Below are 19,461 nucleotides of genomic sequence, written 5' to 3'. Positions count from 1 at the left end.
GGTAAAATCTTAAAGCTAACCCACCGTAGCTGACAAATAAGACAGATGACTCAACAGTCAACATTGCTGTTATTATTTCCAATCATTATTAAAGTTCTGTATTATAATCAAAGAATGGGACACCTTGATGCTGGAAGTTACAGAGAGTTCCTGAAAGCCTCTCTGTCCACAGCTTCTGTAAGACATCAAAAGATACCATCTAATCTAACACAATAAGGGAAGTCTCACACCGTGGGTCCCTGCTTTTTCTATTCGGCACAGACTTTATTTTAAACACTGAGGAGCCTTTGTGTCTCCTTCAGTTCAGAAAGTACATCTTTGGGTTTCCTCCTGTCTGTGAAGACAGAAACACACCTTTCACAGCCCTGACAGGCACTAAACCTACAAGAAGAATGAAAGAAAAAGAATTCCGATTCTGTCATTGCAAGGAGACAAATAAATTCAAATCTAGATCAATTTTAAATAACAACTAAATTCATAACAGGCCGTTTAACCCATGTTCCCATGGAAGACGACATGTCCCACACAGAACAGTCTAGTTCATGACAAGCATTAAATCAAACTGTATTTTCTTTCCCTGTAAACTTCAAATTATGTGTACACAGCGATGAGTGGTGAACAAACCATAGAAATATAAAAGATATGCACACGAGCACCGAGGATCGAACCTCAAAACTTCTGAACTACAAAAGTATTTGTAATTCAGCTTTAGGATCTTTGCAAACCTAACAGAAGTTTTTTTTCAAGACTATCCCATTAACTGAGAGGGTGACGCGAGTTGGTGTGGAATGACCCGTACATAATCACTGTGTGTTCTGGCACGGCGGCGTCATCAGTGCAGGGTCAGCGTTTCCATCAGTGATTCCTCATGGAGGATAAACCTCACCACCCCCAGACTTTCTCCAACCTCCCCATTAGCGCTATCCTCAGTTAAAAATATCAGTGTTGTGTTTTGAGGTTTATGTAAAGAAATATTGCAGATCTTCACACACACAGTCCCATCTGCCTGTACTTTGTGCCTTAAACTTTTACCTTTTTAGATAATACAGAAAAGATTCTAACCGCTAAACGCCAGACATCGGTATGTTAGTACGCGGACATACATTTAAAAAGAACAAACTTTACAGCAGACATTTTGACTCGTCACGGCAGAAAGTAATAACACAGAGAGAAACTATTTCCAGAAATGATTCCAGTGAAGAACACAAGGAACTATAAGCAGAGCGCCTAAATGTAACGCTGTCAGTTACCGCTGAGTTTCTCTTGCTGTGATGAGCCAAAATGTCAGTTGCGAAAAAGGACGTGTTGACATACAGCTCCAGGCACTGCTGTGTCCAAATGCAGCCGCATGCGGCCGTCATCATAGTCTCAGTCGTATTGTCCCAACAGCATTTAGTCTGCATGCATTTCGGCCGTGTATGAAAATGAACTTGCAGAGATCCGCAGCGTGGATGACAGCTGTTAAAAGTGCAGACTGACATCCAATCATCCCTGAGTCCAAACTGAAGAGTAAAGAGCGCCTGTCATGCAAGTGCGCCCACTGCGCTACCTTTGCTCAAGAAAGAGCTGCAACAGTCGCCGTCTTATTGCTTAATTAGTCAGATAACTTTCTATAGCAGCAACCAGCCACAAAAAAAAAAGAAAAGCAGAACACTTCGGCCGTGAGCCTGCAGACACTTGTGAAAAAGCACTTGAACAAAACAAGCTTATAGGCACTGACGAGGCAGGATGCTTCGACATTTCTCATCACTCCTAGTTCTCTGTGGTGTTAAAGCCGTGCGGCCTTTTCAGATGCTTCCAGTCTGCCTCGCTCTCGCAGCGCTGGACTCTGCTGAAGAACTTCTTGATGAGAACCTTGGCTTCAGATTTAACTGTGGACACGGAGACAAGAGTTAGAGAAGAGTTTCCCACCTGGAACCTACCCACAGATTGGGGCCTTCTGTGCTATCATTACAATCCTCATTATCGTTACCTTGCTCTTTTCCCAGACTTCGACCTTCTGCAAGAAGGTGAGACAAGAAGCGGGCAAAAGACTTAAACAGCTCCTAGAAAAGTTTGCATTCATCAGTTAGATAAATAGCTCAAATGTGTCACTCCTTTTTTAACGCTTCCCTGCAAACGCAATGCTACAAACCTTGGTGGCAAACTTCCCCCGAGTGTAAAAGGGGTCCAGATAGCGGACAACGATGTCAGCCGCTTCCTTCAGCGTCACCGGTCTGGGAAGCTCGCCGAGCGGCTGCAGAGTTTTCTCCTCCACGTTGGGATTGAACGTCACTCTTCTGCTGCCTCTATCTGCGGGCCGGCTGCGCTTCTCTGGAGGAGGCGACTCCCCGTCTGCCTTCACGTCATCTCTGATCTGGAAACATGCACGCACATCTTCAGTCAATGAGCAGGGACTGTTAGTCTAAAGAAATCCGGCAGGCAACACGGACCCACCTCTGGATTTACAGGAAGGTTAGCGTCCTCTTCAGGTTTGCTCTGCCTGTGTGAAAGGTAGCAGAGCAGTTAGAGGCGACCACAGACTTTTAGAGCAAACTTTTAGTCAAAGTGAAGACTAAGGGTATATTACTCTGTCATGACCGTCATATCTGGAGGAGAAGCGGTTTGAACCAGTTTCCAACTCTCCACTTCCTCTGCTTCGTCCTCATCGTTATCAGGTATAACTATGATCTCTGTTTCCCTTTCTATAAGAATCACATCCTGAGTCTCTGCTGCCTCGGGGCTGCCTTCTGCTGCTTCCGTGGCCGCAGGAGAGTGTCGCCTCGGGCTGATGTTTTTTCCACAAATCTCAGTGGGAATAGGAGATGTCGTACCGTCCACTTCGTCAAACATCTCTGCCTCCTCGCAACTCTTCTCCGTTGTTGGTTTCTTTGCGAAGAACTGGGAAATGTTGTGGGAACTCTTCGCCGCCTCCGCCAGCCTCTGCTGCTTCTTGCTCGCGGCTCTGCTTGCTTTCGTCGGGCTGCTCAGGGGGGCACTGACTGCATTTGCTCTGGCTCTGATGGAGGATGATACTGCGGATGCTTTTTCTGCGTTTGTCTCTTTTGCTCTTTTCTGGACCGCCTTGACATCCGACACTCCTGGGCAGTCACCAAAAAACCCGCCACTCTCCATCCCTTTATCAGACTCTGTGTCCGACATGGGGGGCTTCAGCAGGTCCTTGGCACTCATGAAGGAGTTACAGAATCCCCTCTGGCCTGCCCCGACTCTCTTCCGCTTCAGCTGGAAGGAAGAACGGGAAACAAAAAAGGGAAAGCGTGACTTTTCTGAAGGTATGAGAATCTGCAAAAAAAAATTGCTCGGATCTTAATTTGTCTCACAACTTTGAGCACACGTATTTGTGAGTGTGGAATAAAGAGCACTTACTGAGTAGATCTCAGATGCCGAAGTGAACACATGCAGCTCCTCCGGAAATGAGAAAGAGGAGGAGGACGCATCCTCCCTGGGTTTTGTCTCAGCTTCTCTGGCATCACTGCAGCTGCTCTTGCCTTCCTTCTCTTCTCCCACTGAGGCAGCAGCCGCTTTGGTCATCTCCGACACCTTCATATAACGACACTAGTTAGCCACAACCATTCACAGTTTCATCGTGCACTCCCCATAATGCTGAGACGCACAGGAAAGCCTGAAGCCACCTTCTTTACGATAGCCGCTTTGTACAAGTTAGAGGATTTGCTGCTTTTGAAGACCTCGTATTCAATTTCCACCGCCAACGACAGACTGCCCCAGCTGAGAGATGAAGAGGAGAGGAAAGCAGGGATTATGTTTTGGAGTAATTGAATTACGTATAAGCAGAATGGCTGAAGCGTTTGTCTGCATACTTAAATGGATCTTCCGCCCCCTGCTGGCCTTGTAGAGCCTGCTGCAGGCGGTGCAGGCAGTGCTCTCTGGTCTGAAATGTAACACAACGTTATTTAATATTCCAAAGGCAAAATAAAGTAAAACACTGAGGTGATCACATAACAAAGGACCGACGTCTCAACTATAAAAAAAAACGAGTTAAAAGAAAAAAGAAAGACTATTCAAGTGGTTTACAGGAATGCAAACACAACTTTGACTTTAAATGTCCTCTCCTGTAAAACGCAGACGGACAACAGAGGAGCCTCTTTTTCTTTCAGATACTGTACACGCTCTGCTTTTTTAATTCAGCAGCGTTCACACCTCGTGACACAGGAGTCGCAGCATTCCTTTAGACTTGTTAATGAGTGCAGCAGTTATGAGGAATTTGTCTTGTACCTTCACAGTGAGCTTGGGGATCCTCTGGCTGCTGGCCTCTCTGAGTGGGCAGTCAGCATCTGCACGGCAGGATACACTGGTTACACCACAAATCAGCCACTGGACTCATTCATGATCATCTTATTCCCATACTGACGTTACCTGGTGGAGCAAACTCCTCCCTTCGACTGTCGGAGCCCTAAAGAAAAATGAGCACTGACACAGGTTAGCATTCTGATACTCACTAAAGCAAAATAACTTTCAGTCACACATTAAACATCATCCGACACTGTGATATTTTTCTCTGCAGTATTACCGGACTCACAACTCTTGATGATGTGATTGAATGTGTTCAAGGTGTATTATAATAATCAGTCAAATGAATATCAAAACGTGTCTTTAAAGGTTGATCAGACCTTATGAGGACTTGACAGAGAAACGTTTATAATCTGCACATTAAAAGAAAACAGCTGAGATCAGCTTGAATTCAGTCATTTAACAGTGATTCCCACTGGTGACAAGTTTTCACTGTTGTACCAAGATGACAGTGTTAACCCACCGCTTCAGACATGTCTGTCTCATTGTGTATTAAGGCTCTTTCAACCTGCTGAAAGCGAGAACATTTATATAAATCCAGTGCAGAAAGTGACGCTGCCTAAATGAAGCGCTGAATGGCAGGAAGCAGAGGGGACTGTTGTCCTTAAAGCCCAACACTTTACAGCATTTATTTGTCGAATGTTCTTTTTTTATTTACTGTTTTACAATCGTAAACATCCTGCATTTTTGTGTTATGCTGTAAACCGTTTTTTTTTTAATATTGTGCCAGAGTCTACAACATGTGGAAGTGATTTAACAAGAGAAGCAGACACAGGGGGCCCTTCGGCCCCTGCTGCCAACAGCTGGCATACAGATGTGTGGAGACAAAACACAAACACTCTGTGGAGTTGATTTTCCTCACAGATTATTATATAGTTATATAAATATCTGCTGAAAGTTTGGGTGATAATGGCTATCATTCACCTTCCGCATGTTCATCTGCTTCTTGAAGAGGTCAGAAAAGTCTTTCTTTCTCTTTGTGCCGTCATCTTCTCCACTGCCCGACTCCTCGTCGTCATACCTGCAGGTTGTGACATCGGTGTTAATCAACAGGATCGTCATTACTTTATATTAGACTGAATCCACACTGCAGAAATGTTACATCCAAGCTGGACACGTCACATCAACATTTCAGACAATGTCACAACAGTCGTCCTGCCTTTCAAATCCGTAACCCTTCTTTCCTCCTTCGTAAAGCTTCGGCAGGAACCCGAATGGTCCTTTGGCTTCATTCTGAGCTGCTTGGGTCCTGGTGCTGAGTGTGGCCGCTCTCTCCAGCTGGGCTCTCACAGCTTTGGGGTTACGGCAGTAGTCGCAGGCACCCGCACAGTTTGGCGTCTTGTCCCCAAAAAACTTGGAGATGGTGGCATGGCGACAGCTGATGGAAAGATAAGACACAGCCTTTTTTCTTCTTCTTTTTTTTTTTTAAATAATTACATAACAGAACAACAGACAGACGTGATAGTTCCTGCAATTTAAAATAAATGAGTAAAGTATTTTAAGGTGATTTTTAGCTGGATTGCTTTTTTTGAGCTCACAGCAGACATGACTGCTTCATACACAAACCTCCTAATGCATCATTGATCCATCAGCTGTTGTGTAACATCCCAAACAAACAAGATCAATGTTTCTGTTATGAAATAAGTTATCAATCTTTGTCTCATGACACAAGAAATATATTACAGTAACAAACTGCTAACAGGCTCTGGGCTGTTGGCTTCAGTTCTGACTTTAGATGAGCTAATGTACCAACATGTGGAATAAATTACAGCAAATAAAAAAAATCTTGATTTGGAGAGACTCTTTTAAAAACAACTCGTTTACTTACAAGGTCGAGACTTTTGCATTCACTGCTAACACAAGGTCACCTCTTTTTCTCCAGTGTTTTCTTATAACATCCCTGCTTCAGATGTGACCCGACTGTCACTTCTATAATGAGGCCACTCTCATATCAGAACCAGCGTTACGTAAGAGCTGACGCTCACACGGCCACACGCCCATAGAGCCTGTTTGGGAAACAGTTCATCAGTCGAGCCCCTTCAACAGCATACTGAGTATCTGGCTGGAGATGGAAACACTGCCACCTTCTCGTGTGTGAAACAGACGTCTCAGTGAAGGAGGAGGGGAGAGACAGAGAGGCACACAAAGACTCTGAGAAGCAACAGTCGCTCCCAGGCAGGGAGTCTGACACAACACTCCAACTACACAGCAGAAAACTACTGTGTGAGTCACTGACAAAAACCACCAAAGAAGACAACAGCAAACCTGAGGACTTCCATAAGAAAAGAGAAGAGATGAGGAAGCTCACAGTGAAGCCAGATTAAGAGCAGCTTGAGGAGAACTGAAGGATTTGTTTTCATGCATCTTCAAAACTTTAGCTTAAATCAAAGTGTGGCCGTCATCAGTTTGTATGGAATTATGCTTCCAACCCTAATCTCAGTCTGACTGCGAGTCTCTGAGCTCCCCTCCTCTGGATGAGGCTCTGCAACAACGAACAAACAAGCTGCAAAAGAAGAAGCTCAGTCTGGGAACAAATCACATCTCCTCCTCATCTGTTGGTTTTGTCATTTCTGACACTTAGTCTGAGCTCGGCTGAGTGGGAAAACAGCAAAAACTCTCACAGGTGAGCGATTTCAGTGTCTGTGGAAGCGCAGCATGAGAGGGTTTATGGCTGCTGTGGCCAGAGCAGAATGTGAAGAATGTACGTACAATTATGGATATGATACATTACACATTGGGAAGTTACATGAAGCTGCTTTAAAATAAGTACAGTTACATAAAGGTCATTAACGGTTTGTCATTAGTTTCAGCAAACCACAGTGGTCGCGCATGCGACCTAATTTCTCAACTGTGCAACAAAAAAAAAAAAAAATCTGAGGTCGCACAGGTGCGAGCAGCTGTTCCGAGGGAAAAAAAAAGTCTCTGCAACTCTGAAAGCCTCCCTTTGGTTCAACAACAACACGACACACATTAGGCCCATATCGTGGTCTGAACCAATCAGAGATAGTGAAGGGCGGGACCCCCCTCTCTGATTGGCCGTGATCCAGATGTTCCAGTACCTGTGTGTACGTTTGAAAATGCGTGTCAGATAGTGTTAAAAAGTAGGTTGCATTATAAACTCTTGATCTTGGAAGTAAATGGTATCATCTTTTTATTTGTTTTAGGAACTTATGCTGCTTCAAAGAAAGCATTTGCTGCTCTTGGTGACCAGTGTAGTAACTGGTTGGAGTCCTTAAAACACTTTTAACTTAGATTTTTTTTATTTCATTTTTCTTGAGATGTTTTTAAATTTCAGCTCAGGGAAGCACTTTAAGCACCAACTTTTTTCAGTTAGTTACCCGTCTTGTGCTTCAAATAAAGAACTTTATGTTGACCGGATTGTTAGTTAATCATTTACCAGTCAATAATGCCTAAAAAGACAGGCGGCTATGTTTTAAAAAAGAGTGAGACAGTAAAACTGCAGAGTTGAATGTGATGCGGTCGAAGATTTGGGTGCACCTAACTTTTGTGCTGGTGCATCAAAGAAAAAATGTTGGGCACACCAGTGCAACCAGTGCAAAAAGTTTGTCTTAGAGCCCTGGTTCTGTAAAAGTGGGCAAGATGTTTGGCAACACGTGGCCTCACATCACCTCCTTATACGTTGTTATTCAGACTTGCTCGTCCACATTTTCCAGGCTTCGCTCTAAGCTTACTTAGCTGGTCGCTCAAACAAAATACATTTAAACTGCACATGATATCAGTGGTGTTTGTTTTATTCTGTAATATTTTGTATCACAAAAAAAAAAAAAAACATCTCCCAAAACTATGAAAGCCACAGGCTGTCCCAACCGTTTCAGCACACAGAGTGTGGGCACAGCAGCACAGTCAACAATAAATCACATATAACTGGATACTCCAGCACCACCCATTAAACACAGCACTCTGTTCATACTGAACACAAAGGGACAGATGTAAATGTGTCTTACAGAAATCTGACATGGGCTTAGTTATGTTGAGCCCGTCAAATCCCCTCTGTATCATTTCACTGGTGAACAGATTTCCTCTTAAAGAAAAAAACCTGCTTCACACGTGTTTGTTCACAGGCAGTAAACTCCTCCCTCTCCTTCTTCTCGCTGTAATCCTCCCACAGGTTGAAAAGCAGACAAACTGCACCTTAAATCTGTTTAAAACAACACCATCTTATCTACTCAGTGTTAGAGAACAAGTAGTAATAGTTTTATCCTGATGGCGGTCCAAACAGGCATATAAATGTGACACTGTTTGAGCCAAATTCAAGCTCGGCCTTTTCCTGCCTCATCAGGATGGATGCCAGAGAGGAGACGCTGGGCCTCCTGAACAAGATATGGCTCAAGCTGCAAGGTCTGCCCAAAGCCCACCCTGCAGAGCTGGGAGCCTTCTTCATCATCTTAACCTTCATCTGTGAGTCTCTTTGCTGCAACACATTTCCTGTATAATTTAAAAGTCCGCTGATCGTGACAATGCTCATGTGCTCTCCCTCAGTCATGGTCCTGCTCATGATGGCGCTGACCTGCCTGAACTGCTGCTGCTGCTGCTGCTGTCGCAAGGCCAAAATGAAGGGACCAAACGTTTCGGGTGTGGACTAAAAAGGCCCAACCCTTAAAGAGCAAAGTGTCTGTGTCAAACACAGAGAAGGATGAGCTGACAGGCTGCCAAACACACGAGCCGAAGATGCCGGGCTTTCAGAAGAATCAACGTTCCTGGGAGCATCCCTGCGCTCCACAGCAGCACCTCTGGCCTGAGGAGAAGGCAGCGCCCGCCCCGGCTGTCTTATATACCAATATTAAGGATCAGACATGACGACAGGGATTTAAATAAACAGTGAGCTGCACAGTGTGATATGAAGGGAAATGCTACATTTGTTTAGAAATGTCTTTTAAAACCGGACTATTGTCACTATGATGGAATTGGAAATGACACCTATGCATACAGGAAGTAACATTATGCAAAGTTAGCTTGTAAAACAGGATCCTTTCAGGGAGACTCGTCTTTAAAGCTCAAAGTGTTTCTTGATAATAAAATACAAATGGAGAGTGAGTCTGCCCTCTGCTGTACAGACACTGAAAGGACTGCAATGTCATGCTTATATCTGATCTGAATGCTACATATATGGAAAATGTTCTGTAAAGATGAGACGCTTTGACTGTATATTGTAGCACTTGCGCTGATTTCTACGTAGTCGACTGAAAACAGCTTCTATAGCTTCTCACCTGAATGCTTCACTCACCTCTCTTGCTGACAAAACGCCACCATTGCTTCAAAGTCCGTGATGGCAGCTTTGTCTGTCTCCTTCGCAGAGCCGCGTTTTTCCTGCAGACAAGTTTAAGGAATTTTTTGAAAACTTTTAAAAGAACAACGGAGCTCCTTCCACCTCGTGTGCTCCGCTGTCACCCTGACCTGTCTGCGGGTGACCTCCTGGCGGATGAGGAAGTTCAATTGCTCTTTGTCCTTTGGGGAGTAGTATGTGCGGCACGAGGAGGGCAGACCGTCTCTACCCGCTCGACCGGACTCTTGGTAGTAACTGGCCAGAGACTTAGCAAGGTTCCAGTGAGCAACGAATCTGCGAAAATCATCAGCATGCACAATCAAAAGCTGAAACGATGTTCTGGTACTTATGAGAACCTCAGATCTGCTGCCTTACCTGACATTAGCCTTATCGACTCCCATGCCAAAGCTGATGGTAGCAACAATAACCAGCACCTTCCCCTGCATCCACTCACTCTGCACCTCTGTGCGGTCTCCCGCCTTCAGACCTGCAGTCACAGAAGTCGTAAGACATAAGCCCAAAAGCACTCCCACTTTTAAATCTTACACACCAACAAGCACGCACTTAAACAATCTCACCTGCATGATACGCCTTGGCCAGGAGTCCAAGCTTGGTCAGCTGGTAGGCCACCGTTTCACAGCCTTCTCTGGTTCGACAGTACACAATCCCACAGCCCTGTTCACAAACACCGCATAGAGTAGCGTCAAAGACACCTGCATCTTCATGGAAAATATACTGTCATCCATCTGTATTAGCAGCCATAAAAACAGAAACAACACTTCTGGCTCAAGCCACACGCTCTAGATGAAATCCTTTATAATCATCAGCAGAATGATGATGCAGAGCGAACATTATTATTCAGTTGTAATACCCTGCCTTGAGCGCATACTTTATAATTCTGACAACTGAATTTAAGGGGGTTTCGAGGCTCGAAATCTGCTTACGCTAAAGGGTGGCACCTGTCAAAACTACACATTCAACCCTGCTCAGATTTGGCAGGAGGATTTACATGAAATCCCCTGTAACAAAACCATTCCCCTTTCAAAGCAAGAAGTTTGCCTGAGAGAGCTGAGGACGGATCCTGAAATTAAACGATTCGGATAAGCAAACAGGTCATGTTAGTGAATTTATATAAAACATTTTTATCATAGATGCTGGACAGCAAGATGGTGCAATTGAGAAATTGTAGCGAGGAAAATTATGTTTCGAGGAGAAGGTTTTGCAGAATATAATAACACTCCCTCAACCGACTGGTTGTGCTTTAGGCTCGTGTTGCAGTCAGTAGCACCGGAAAGATTTTACGGGTCGAGCGGATTCATTCAAACACCAGCCGATTCTGGAGATAAACATTCCCCTCTCTGTTAACAAAAAATAAATAAAAAATGCAAAGGCGCAAAGAAGATGGCTTCTACAACAAGATAATGATGTATTAACACGGTTCAAAATCCAGGAAGCACTGCTCCAAGAGGTGCGAGGTTAAGGCTTTGACCGGAAAACTGGTGAACAGAACTCAAAAGTGAAGTGCATGCAAAACAGCCCGACAAACACTGAACTGCAACTTTCACTTTTTCAGGAAGAACGGGTGAAAAAAAAGAACCAAAACACTTTTGGACGCAGCAGAAAGCATCTCCAGGCTCAGATTCTTCTGCAAGTTCTTTTCCTTTTGTTGTTGTTTAGAATCATTGAAGGATTGACATGAGAAAGTAATTCAATTTTTCTGATGTAAAAGGAATGCAGGATCTTTGACTTTGGGAATCAGTTCATCCTCTAATCACTACTCAGGGTAACCGGATGGTTTAAGCCAACCTTGAACTTTTGTATATTAGCGTAAAAAAAACAAAAAAAACAAGCACCTCGAAAGGATCAAAACTCCAAAAAAGTTCCAGTTTACTAACCTGTCCATTAAATCCGCTGTCCATTGACAGCGCCTTCTTAATAAATGCATGAAGGTGGACATACGGCTCTGGCAGCAGCTCCCTGAAGATCACGTCATAGTGCAAATTACTGCGGAAAACAGGTGTAAGAAAAGACAGCGGCGAGTGCAGCCTCAAGGACTGAACAATGTCTGCTTGTACGTTTTTGGGTGCCGTTGCAGTCAAAGCCAAACAGGGAACACCCGGCAAGCGAGCCCGCAGCTCACCCAGCTTGAGATAGTCGGGCCTGAAGTCATGGCCCCACTGGGAAACGCAGTGGGCTTCGTCCACAGCCATGTAGGACAGCAGGCCGCGGGAGCACAGGTCCGTCAGGCAGGGCTGGAACGACGGCGAGGCCACCATCTCTGGAGTGATGTAGAGAAGCTTCAGCTTCGGGCTGCTGCTCCCCAGGTCAGCCAGGATGAGACGGCGCTCGCCCGCTGGGATCTTGGAGTTGATGGAGCAGGCAGGGATGTTGAGCTCCTTCAGGCGAACCACTTGGTCCTGAGCAGAAACACAGGAAGGACTGAGCAGAACTTCCTGCACTCACAAAGTCTAAATAACAAGCGCATTCTAAGACAGAACTTTTTTCATCCATTTTATTTTTTTTTAAACTTGTTTCGGTGTTGTGTTTTGCTCCTCTGTAGTTTGCAGACTGACCTGAATGAGAGCGATTAAGGGGGATATAACCAGAGTAATACCCTCAGCCAGCACTGCAGGAAGCTGGAAGCAGAGGGACTTCCCTGCTCCGGTGGGCATACACACGAACACATCCCTGTCACCTGCACGAAGACCAAAGTAACCATTGTGTAACACCTACAGCCATTTCTGACATTACTGCCTGTGACTGTTCAGCCGAATGCTCCACCGTTGTCAGTTGCTAACGTCTAATCAACAAACAGCGTAGAAACAGAATACTTATTGACTCACCTCTTATGACTGTCTTAACAACGTCTTCCTGTAGTTTCGACCTAAAACCGTTGAACCCAAAGTGGGTTTTCAAAGCCTGTTTTAAACTTGTCATCGTTTATCTATCTCTGAAGAACTCATGCAAAGCTCTTTGGTGTCGTCGCCCACCGATGACGTCGGAAGAGGGGCGACAGTGAATCGAAAATGAAACTTTTTTTTTAATCGATCGTTCGTCACAGATACCATAGCTTTTATACATGCAGCATTCGTTTTTATATGTTAAAACGATTTTTAACAACAATTTGAGTTGCCGCAGCCCCGACCCGTCTCAAGTTATTCTTCCACATTGTGAAACAGGCAGTAAAGTCTGGCAGCTTTAGCATTGAGCCGCTTAGCAGCTGTGTTCGAGCTCTGATTGGTCCAGCCTGGTACACACCTTATAAAGGATTTGCTGGATAAACAACAACAGTGGCAGTACACACCCTGGCAAAAATCATTGCAATCACCAAGCTTGGTGGATGCTCATTCATTTTCATTCATTTTTATTCTCTAAAAAAAAAAATGGACATAAACATTTTTATTTCATCGCTGAACATTCTGGCATTGCAAAACATACCTCAAAGAATGTCAATGAAATAGTGACTTATTGCAGTCGTTTTTTTCTTCTAGATCAAATAGATCTATAGATCTATAGATCAAATAGAAATGAGGAATCATGAGGAAACGATATGGAATTACGTCATGATTTTCATGTCAAAAACAAATACTTGGACAAGTCTGAACACGCATGTGAGTCTCCAGGTAAAAGTGAGTGTCTCCAGAGCTTAAAAGAGCCTTGTGCATGGCCGACTGGCAGGAAACATGGCTCCAACAAGAGAGCTTTCTGTTGAAATATGGGAAAGGATTATAAAACTCCTGCCTCAAGGTAATTCAAGTTGGAGTGTTGCAAAATATGTTGGTTTCTCCCATTCAGCCGTGTCTGAAATTCTTAGAAAGTACAAACAAAATGGGGGGGTTGGAAAGGTGAAACCTAAAGGTCAACCGAGGAAGATCCCAAAGCATCGGGACAGAGAACTTTAGTATGCCTTGAAAATTGAATATGTACAACAAAATAGATGAAAAAGACTATGTGAGAAGTGAGATCATTTTGGACTATGGGTGGTCAGGTATAAATTATTGTAACTCAGCTCTCAAAGTAAAGGTGTGTCCATTTATTTTCTGTTTATAGCCACAAATTATTCTTGCTTTGTGACTTTATAAATGACTTACAAATGTTATTCCTGTTTTAACGTCTGATGCACTAATAAACACACCAAGAATTAAGACTGGATTCGGTTTATTTATTATTCACAGAAGTGCATTCTTGTTGCAGGATTAATATTGGACAATACATAAAATCAGAACAATGGGTTCCCTCTCCTATATGAAAATACATGTGAGCAAAGAGAAGCATTACAACTCTACAGGAGAGCGTGGTAGCAGCAATCACATTAAGGGAGAAGCAGCACACGGAGTGGTCATGTTGTGGAGCTATTAGATAGCGAAATGATAGTATTTTACACCAGGAAATCTCTCAGTAATTCTGGTATGTATCATATATGTATCATGAGATCTACTGGTTCCTAAAGGAAACTCTGCCTGAGGGAAACTTAACCCCACAGGCAGGATGTGGAGCAAAGACAGTGGGTCTTGGCTGCTGGAGACTTGATCACCAGATCCTTGATGATCTCCACCGTACCAAACAAGGGGAACAGCTTCTCAGTGAAGGTCTCGTTGTAGGTGTAAATGTGCAAGTGTTTGTCCACGTCATAGAAGGACAGCTGGCCGTTGTCGTAGTCAAGGTAGATGCCCACCTTACGGGGGATGAGGTCCGGCGGCAGGGTGGTGAAGGGCACCGTCAGCGCCTTCAGCTCAGCGCCTCTTTCCAGACGCAGGGTCAGATACCCTGTATCTGTGTTCAGGGACTTGAAGCCCTTTCTCAGGGCCGACTCCTTGGCCACGCCCAGCCGCCAATCACGCTCTCCCACCTCTGCCTCCCAGTAGTGGCGGCCGGAGGCCAAGCCCTCCACTCCGACAGCACACCACCAGCCGTCAAAACGCTGGTGGTAGTTGGGAACATCTTTCCTCTCAAACCCGCAGCGCATCTTCTTCTCGTCAGCAGAGATGAGCAGGTCGGGGTTGGCCGTGTCCAGATCCAGGTTCACGTCCACTGCAGGGAGAGTAACGGGATTTATATTACCTGACAGGTTATATAAAGATTCAACTGAGTTACATTTTCATAAATATGTAATTGTACCTGATGCATCCGCAATCCAGTCCCAAACTGCAAAAAGACCAAAAGAAATGTATGTCAGACAGTTTCCATGAAACATCCTAATAGTGGTCGGTTTTACTGAATCACAGAACTGTGCGGTAAGTCTGGAGATAATGGTCAATGTTAAGAGATCAGATACTTAAAACTGTGAAGAGAAAAATGTTTTGCACTCAATCTCACTTTGGTTACTTTACACCAATTACTGGTAATGTTTGAGTATTTAAAGAAAAGCAGTCACGCTGTGACTTGGGAAACAGTTGGCTGGTGCAGGGTGATAGCTTTAAAGCAACAACTTTTGGTCAGTATGTGGATTTACAGGGTCGCACTCACCCGGCTGAGGAACGTAGGATATAGCACCTGGAAGGAGATGATAAAGCTCATTAGAAAGTGAACATTTTCAAACGTACAACAAAACCGATTCAGTGTTAATTGACAAACCGATCTTTTGAGTCCTCTGCTTCCACAGAAGCCACTGCTGCGGTATGGTGTCCTGCATGAGCAAAACCACCAGGATTTAATAAAAAACTCCATACACACGAGATTTTGAGCATGCTTTGGGAATTATACACCACAGACTCCTACCTTATCGGGGCGCTGTAACATCAATGTCCACATAACCAGCTCCATAGCTGCCAGCAAATTGGGCACACGGCCCCACCGCCAGGCTGACTGCAGGTCCTCCAGGGCCTTCCCCACCGGTTCTCCAGGCCACACACTTTGCTGCAAGAAAATTAAATGTGTGTGTTAAGCATGCTATTTATCTTTTTGGATAGAAAAGAAACAGCCAATCAGGAAATGTAAACCGTATATATTCAGAAATTTCACCTCAGGCTGAGCTCTCAGATCCCTGATCCAGTTGAAGATCACATTCTTGGCCAGCTGTAGGTCCTGTTCATTAATCAGATCAGGCCGCTTGCCCTCATCCATCTCTGGCCAGCCATCAGTCTGCATGGGCCTCTTCTGCACACGGAAACATACATACCTCGGTGAATATATGTTGAGAATGTGTATTCCTGTCTCCTAGGTCTTTCTATGGGTTCTATTTGTAGGATAAGCACCTTGCTCTCCAGCATGGAAGCCCATTGCAGGATGAAGTCCCTACAGAGAGAAGTTTGCCAGGTGTCATCCTGGTTCCAGATGTGCTCCAAGACGGTTGACCTCTGCAGGCACAAAACACAGGGTTAATCATTGAATAGCCAAACTGTTCGCTGTGACTTAACAGGCGAGTAAGGAAAACATGTTTTCTTCAGTTTTTTTTCTCTTTTCAACAGAAAATTGTTTATGAAGAAGAATTTTTATTCATAAGAGTTGATTAAATGTTATTTAACTGGTAGAGACCAGAAGAGGGTGAATCAAGATGACATTACTAAAGAAGCACCAGTGAAACCTCAGTGGAGAAAAAAATTATCAAAAAGGTGAGATATTGCTCCCTTTCATAAACAAATTTTTCCTTTTGAGCTCTACCAAAATGATGTTGACATGCGTTTGAGTAGAAAAAACAGCAACCTGCTTTTCTCACAGTACATTCACGCAGCACCTCCATGTCATACTCCTCCTTGACTTTAGCTCCTGCCTCTTTAAGGCGCCCCTCCCAGTGAGCGCCATGAGATTTAAAGGATCAGCTGATGTATCCAAAAAGGTGGAGTGTGAGGCAGCCAAGGTCATTTGGGTGGTAAAACATCTCCTCTTAAGTTTGTACAGAGGCAAGGGGGTCGGGGTAAAGACCTTTCAAAGGCCTGCAGCTCATAGCTTCCTTAGCTGATGAGAATTTGTAATAACATGATGAAAGCAAAGGGAAAAACCCCAAAGATATAGAATGACCTTTTTAGCATGATGGACACTTTTGAACATCTAATGATAAAATGATGTTCTCCTGCAGTGGTTTTGGTAGCACCTCTATGTGCAATCATAAGGGATGCCATTTCTATGCATCATCAGTCACTCCTCCATCTTGTTTCCATTGAGCTCAGCATTTACCTTTTATCAAAATGCCACTTTTTCCACCTCTTTCAAGTGTAACAACTTGTTTTAGTAATATCTAAAGTCATTTTTTTTCTTGCTCTTTCAGTGTTTCCTGTTTTTTCCCCTTTCAATACATAAAAACTGCATATTTACAGCTGGATGGAAACCCGACTTGCAGCTGTTTTTAATCCCCACCACAGATTAATGAGAGTTAACTTATAAGTCATTCCAAACATCAGCACTACCCAACAAGCACAAGGAGCACATAGAGGCTGTACCTGGCACACTCGGCCGAGGTCTCTTGCCAGTTCCACGACAAACAGCTGATCCTCATCCAGAGGCTCCCTCTTCTCCCTCTTTGCCCTCTTGTTTGATTCCTGCAGGTGACACACAAATAGCAAGACCTTTGGGAGAACATATCTTGAACGGGAAAAAAAAAGAAAAAGAAAAGACAGTTCCAGAACATTGCTGCTGGCTCACAAGTGCTTTGGAAAGTAATAAGGTCAATCTCAAGAGGAGGCGGTCACTTGGCCTGATCAAAATGCACATCGTTGCTCTCGTCCTGTCAGCAGAACAGAGACAACCCTCCCAGCCAGACCCAAAGCATACACTAGCTCTTCTTTTTTTTTGTTTTTTCCCCCCCAATCAGTCCAAAACAGGAGGAATGTAGTCGTGCGCAAAAAGCTTGTCATGTCAACTGTCAGAGGTTTTCACATCAAACAATGTTTTATAAGACGGGTTACCTTGATCTTGGCCGCTATGTTTTTGGCCGGCTCCACCATGAAGTGAAAACACTGCATCATCTGCATCATCTTGGCTGCTGTATGCCCGTATCCTGCAATGACAGACACCACTTCATGCTGCTTTACCAAAGATCACGAACAGGCTTTATATACAAGCAAGAGCTCCACTACTTTTTTTCTTCGTCCGTGGCTCTAAGGTCTCAACATGCGGGATTACATGTAGATAACATTCATAGACACATTCATGATCAGTCTGCAACAGTCAAACATCTTCGGGGGCCTGTTTTCTCAGGGTGAACCTTCCCATTTTTATTAACCCAACTGAGTGCTAACTTTTGATCTCTCTGTGATCACACCACTGGTTTTCAGTCCTTCAAGGGCACTCGTCAGCAGCGACTGTCCTTTGAACAGTAAGGCTGGTAATGTTTACCTCCAGAACACCCGCATGCCGTGGAGATTATTAAACATGTGACGGAAACTTCACATTGCCGTGGATAACAAAACATCCAGGCGTGATCATAACACCTTAAAACAGAATCACGTGGGAAGCTTTGGGAAGCACAGGAAAACGAAGTAAACACAGTCAAAGCATATCTCCACCACAAAGTGTTTCAGAAGGTCACAGATTAGAAGCATAGACCAGAAGTGATAATTAACTGGAGCAGGATCAGGCAATAAAGCCAGTCAGTGTGAAACGTGACAGGCCCTGCTTGCTTCCACCTAATCGCCCCCATCTGCTCGTCTGACCCTGTCCTTGCTGAGTCCCTCTCTTTCTGTTCTCCTCACTCTTTTGTCTTTTTGTGTCGCCCCCACTTTCTCCCACCCATCTCCTGCAGAACAATACAAGAGCTCGGCCCCCGTCTGTTGGCACTGAGGCAGTCTATAAGTGACCAGTCTGAGCTGGTTCTCGTGTCCAGACTGAGGATGATGTGGTGTCTGTGCTGCCATGCCAATTCATCCAATTTCACGTGCTTCTCTACAGTTTTGTATTAGCAGCCAAAAAAACAAAACGATGCAGGTAAAGTCCAGTCCCAAAATAGCTCCACAAGCTGCAGCAATCGAGGTATCCGGATATAACAACTGTGCATCAAAGTTCAAGAAATACGTACCAAATCAAACGACAAGACACTGGATTCAAACTAAGGTGTATGCACCACAAGGAAAGATTTATTCGTGTTGTGGGATAACCATGACTACGCAGTTTTTCCAGCTTGAGAGTGACCCAGTTGGAGAGCAGCTGATGACTGCGCTGCTGCGCATGAGGTAAACACGGATCAGCTGAGTGACTTTGCGGCAAATCTGCAATATATCTGCAATGACGCTCCAAATACACTTTGCGAGTTCATTTTTCTACCTTTGCACAGAGACGTGCTTTACACACTGCTCCTCGTACTGTCACATCATTCCTTCCGTGCAGTGCGTCATGCATAAAAAGCCTTTTATCGTGAAGCGCCCCTGAAGCGCCGCTTACCTTCAATATGAGGTTTCCTCCGGCTTTTTGGTTCTCTTCTTGTTGTCTTCTTGTCGGGTGTCGCTACAATAGAAAAGCGCTTGACTCGTGTGCTGCAGAGTCTCTGACCTTGTTTACATACCAGACTGAGGCTCGGCTGCTCGGGGAGCTTCGGTTTTCTTCGCCAGTGACGCACACGGCTCTCCAATGGGCGAAGCTCTCAGCATGGTTGACAATAATGCTGCTGCTGACACAGCAACAGAGGAAAATGTCTTTATATGGGTGCTCAGTGACCTCTGGTTGTGGCAAAAGTTGGTTTTACATTTTGCGTTATTCTTGCAATAATGATGTATTTTCGAGGCCACGAGACATTGCTGAAGTTTATTTCCAATTCACAGCTTCCGATTTGCAAATAAAAGGGATCTGCATAAAGGGCCATTTCACAGCATTTTTTTTGGCATTAAGAACAGCCTTCACTAGGTCATGTATGTAAACCACAATAGTAACGGAAGACTGAACAATTCTGGCCAAATTATTCTACAGAGGATACAGATTCATTGAAAGACACTAGGGGATAA

General features: G+C 44.4%; 2 protein-coding genes across 4 annotated transcripts; both read right to left on the bottom strand.

Moving 5' to 3' along the window:
* Positions 1–240: 240 nt before the first annotated feature.
* Positions 241–12,590, bottom strand: recql5 (RecQ helicase-like 5). Of its 3 annotated transcripts, none has more exons than XM_075453925.1 (19): positions 12,436–12,590; positions 12,166–12,287; positions 11,488–12,009; positions 10,171–10,267; positions 9,968–10,079; positions 9,724–9,886; positions 9,554–9,636; positions 5,468–5,686; positions 5,233–5,329; positions 4,375–4,411; positions 4,234–4,292; positions 3,819–3,889; positions 3,615–3,726; positions 3,367–3,540; positions 2,570–3,222; positions 2,437–2,482; positions 2,135–2,356; positions 1,973–2,045; positions 241–1,871 (listed from the first exon to the last, which is right to left on the bottom strand). In XM_075453925.1, exons 1-19 carry the CDS (start codon positions 12,527–12,529, stop codon positions 1,753–1,755), a joined length of 3,075 nt encoding a protein of 1,024 aa, XP_075310040.1. In that variant the 5' UTR covers positions 12,530–12,590; the 3' UTR covers positions 241–1,752. The 3 variants fall into 3 exon arrangements, with proteins under 3 accessions (XP_075310040.1, XP_075310041.1, XP_075310042.1); XM_075453926.1 differs by having other exon boundaries at positions 3,633–3,726; XM_075453927.1 differs by lacking the exons at positions 241–1,871; positions 1,973–2,045; positions 2,135–2,356; ... (7 more) ...; positions 5,233–5,329; positions 5,468–5,686 and adding an exon at positions 7,807–9,095.
* Positions 12,591–13,733: 1,143 nt separating this feature from the next.
* LOC142371522 (uncharacterized) lies at positions 13,734–19,074 on the bottom strand. Its single transcript, XM_075454201.1, has 10 exons — positions 18,905–19,074; positions 17,434–17,525; positions 16,969–17,067; positions 15,787–15,888; positions 15,554–15,688; positions 15,311–15,448; positions 15,167–15,218; positions 15,059–15,085; positions 14,711–14,737; positions 13,734–14,623 (listed from the first exon to the last, which is right to left on the bottom strand). The coding sequence occupies exons 2-10, from the start codon at positions 17,500–17,502 to the stop codon at positions 14,064–14,066; spliced, it is 1,209 nt and encodes a 402-aa protein (XP_075310316.1). The 5' UTR covers positions 17,503–17,525; positions 18,905–19,074; the 3' UTR covers positions 13,734–14,063.
* Between the last annotated feature and the right edge of the window lie 387 nt (positions 19,075–19,461).

Source organism: Odontesthes bonariensis, chromosome 21 (genome assembly GCF_027942865.1).
Source record: "Odontesthes bonariensis isolate fOdoBon6 chromosome 21, fOdoBon6.hap1, whole genome shotgun sequence".
NCBI lineage: Eukaryota > Metazoa > Chordata > Actinopteri > Atheriniformes > Atherinopsidae > Odontesthes > Odontesthes bonariensis.
This window is presented reverse-complemented; position numbering and strand designations above follow the sequence as displayed.

Bases quoted from the DNA above. Each gene is read 5' to 3' on its own strand.
- LOC142371522 (XM_075454201.1), bottom strand. From the start codon at position 17,502: ATGATGCAGATGATGCAGTGTTTTCACTTCATGGTGGAGCCGGCCAAA. The intron at 15,889-16,968 runs GTACAGCCTCTA...TTGTGCCTGCAG, and splicing joins ACCTCGGCCGAGTGTGCCAG to AGGTCAACCGTCTTGGAGCA. The intron at 15,449-15,553 runs GTGAAATTTCTG...ATTTTCTTGCAG, and splicing joins ATCTGAGAGCTCAGCCTGAG to CAAAGTGTGTGGCCTGGAGA.
- recql5 (XM_075453925.1), bottom strand. From the start codon at position 12,529: ATGACAAGTTTAAAACAGGCTTTGAAAACCCACTTTGGGTTCAACGGT. The intron at 5,687-9,553 runs GTGAGTGAAGCA...TCTTTCCATCAG, and splicing joins GCGTTTTGTCAGCAAGAGAG to CTGTCGCCATGCCACCATCT. The intron at 4,293-4,374 runs GTAACGTCAGTA...CCTGCCGTGCAG, and splicing joins GGAGGAGTTTGCTCCACCAG to ATGCTGACTGCCCACTCAGA.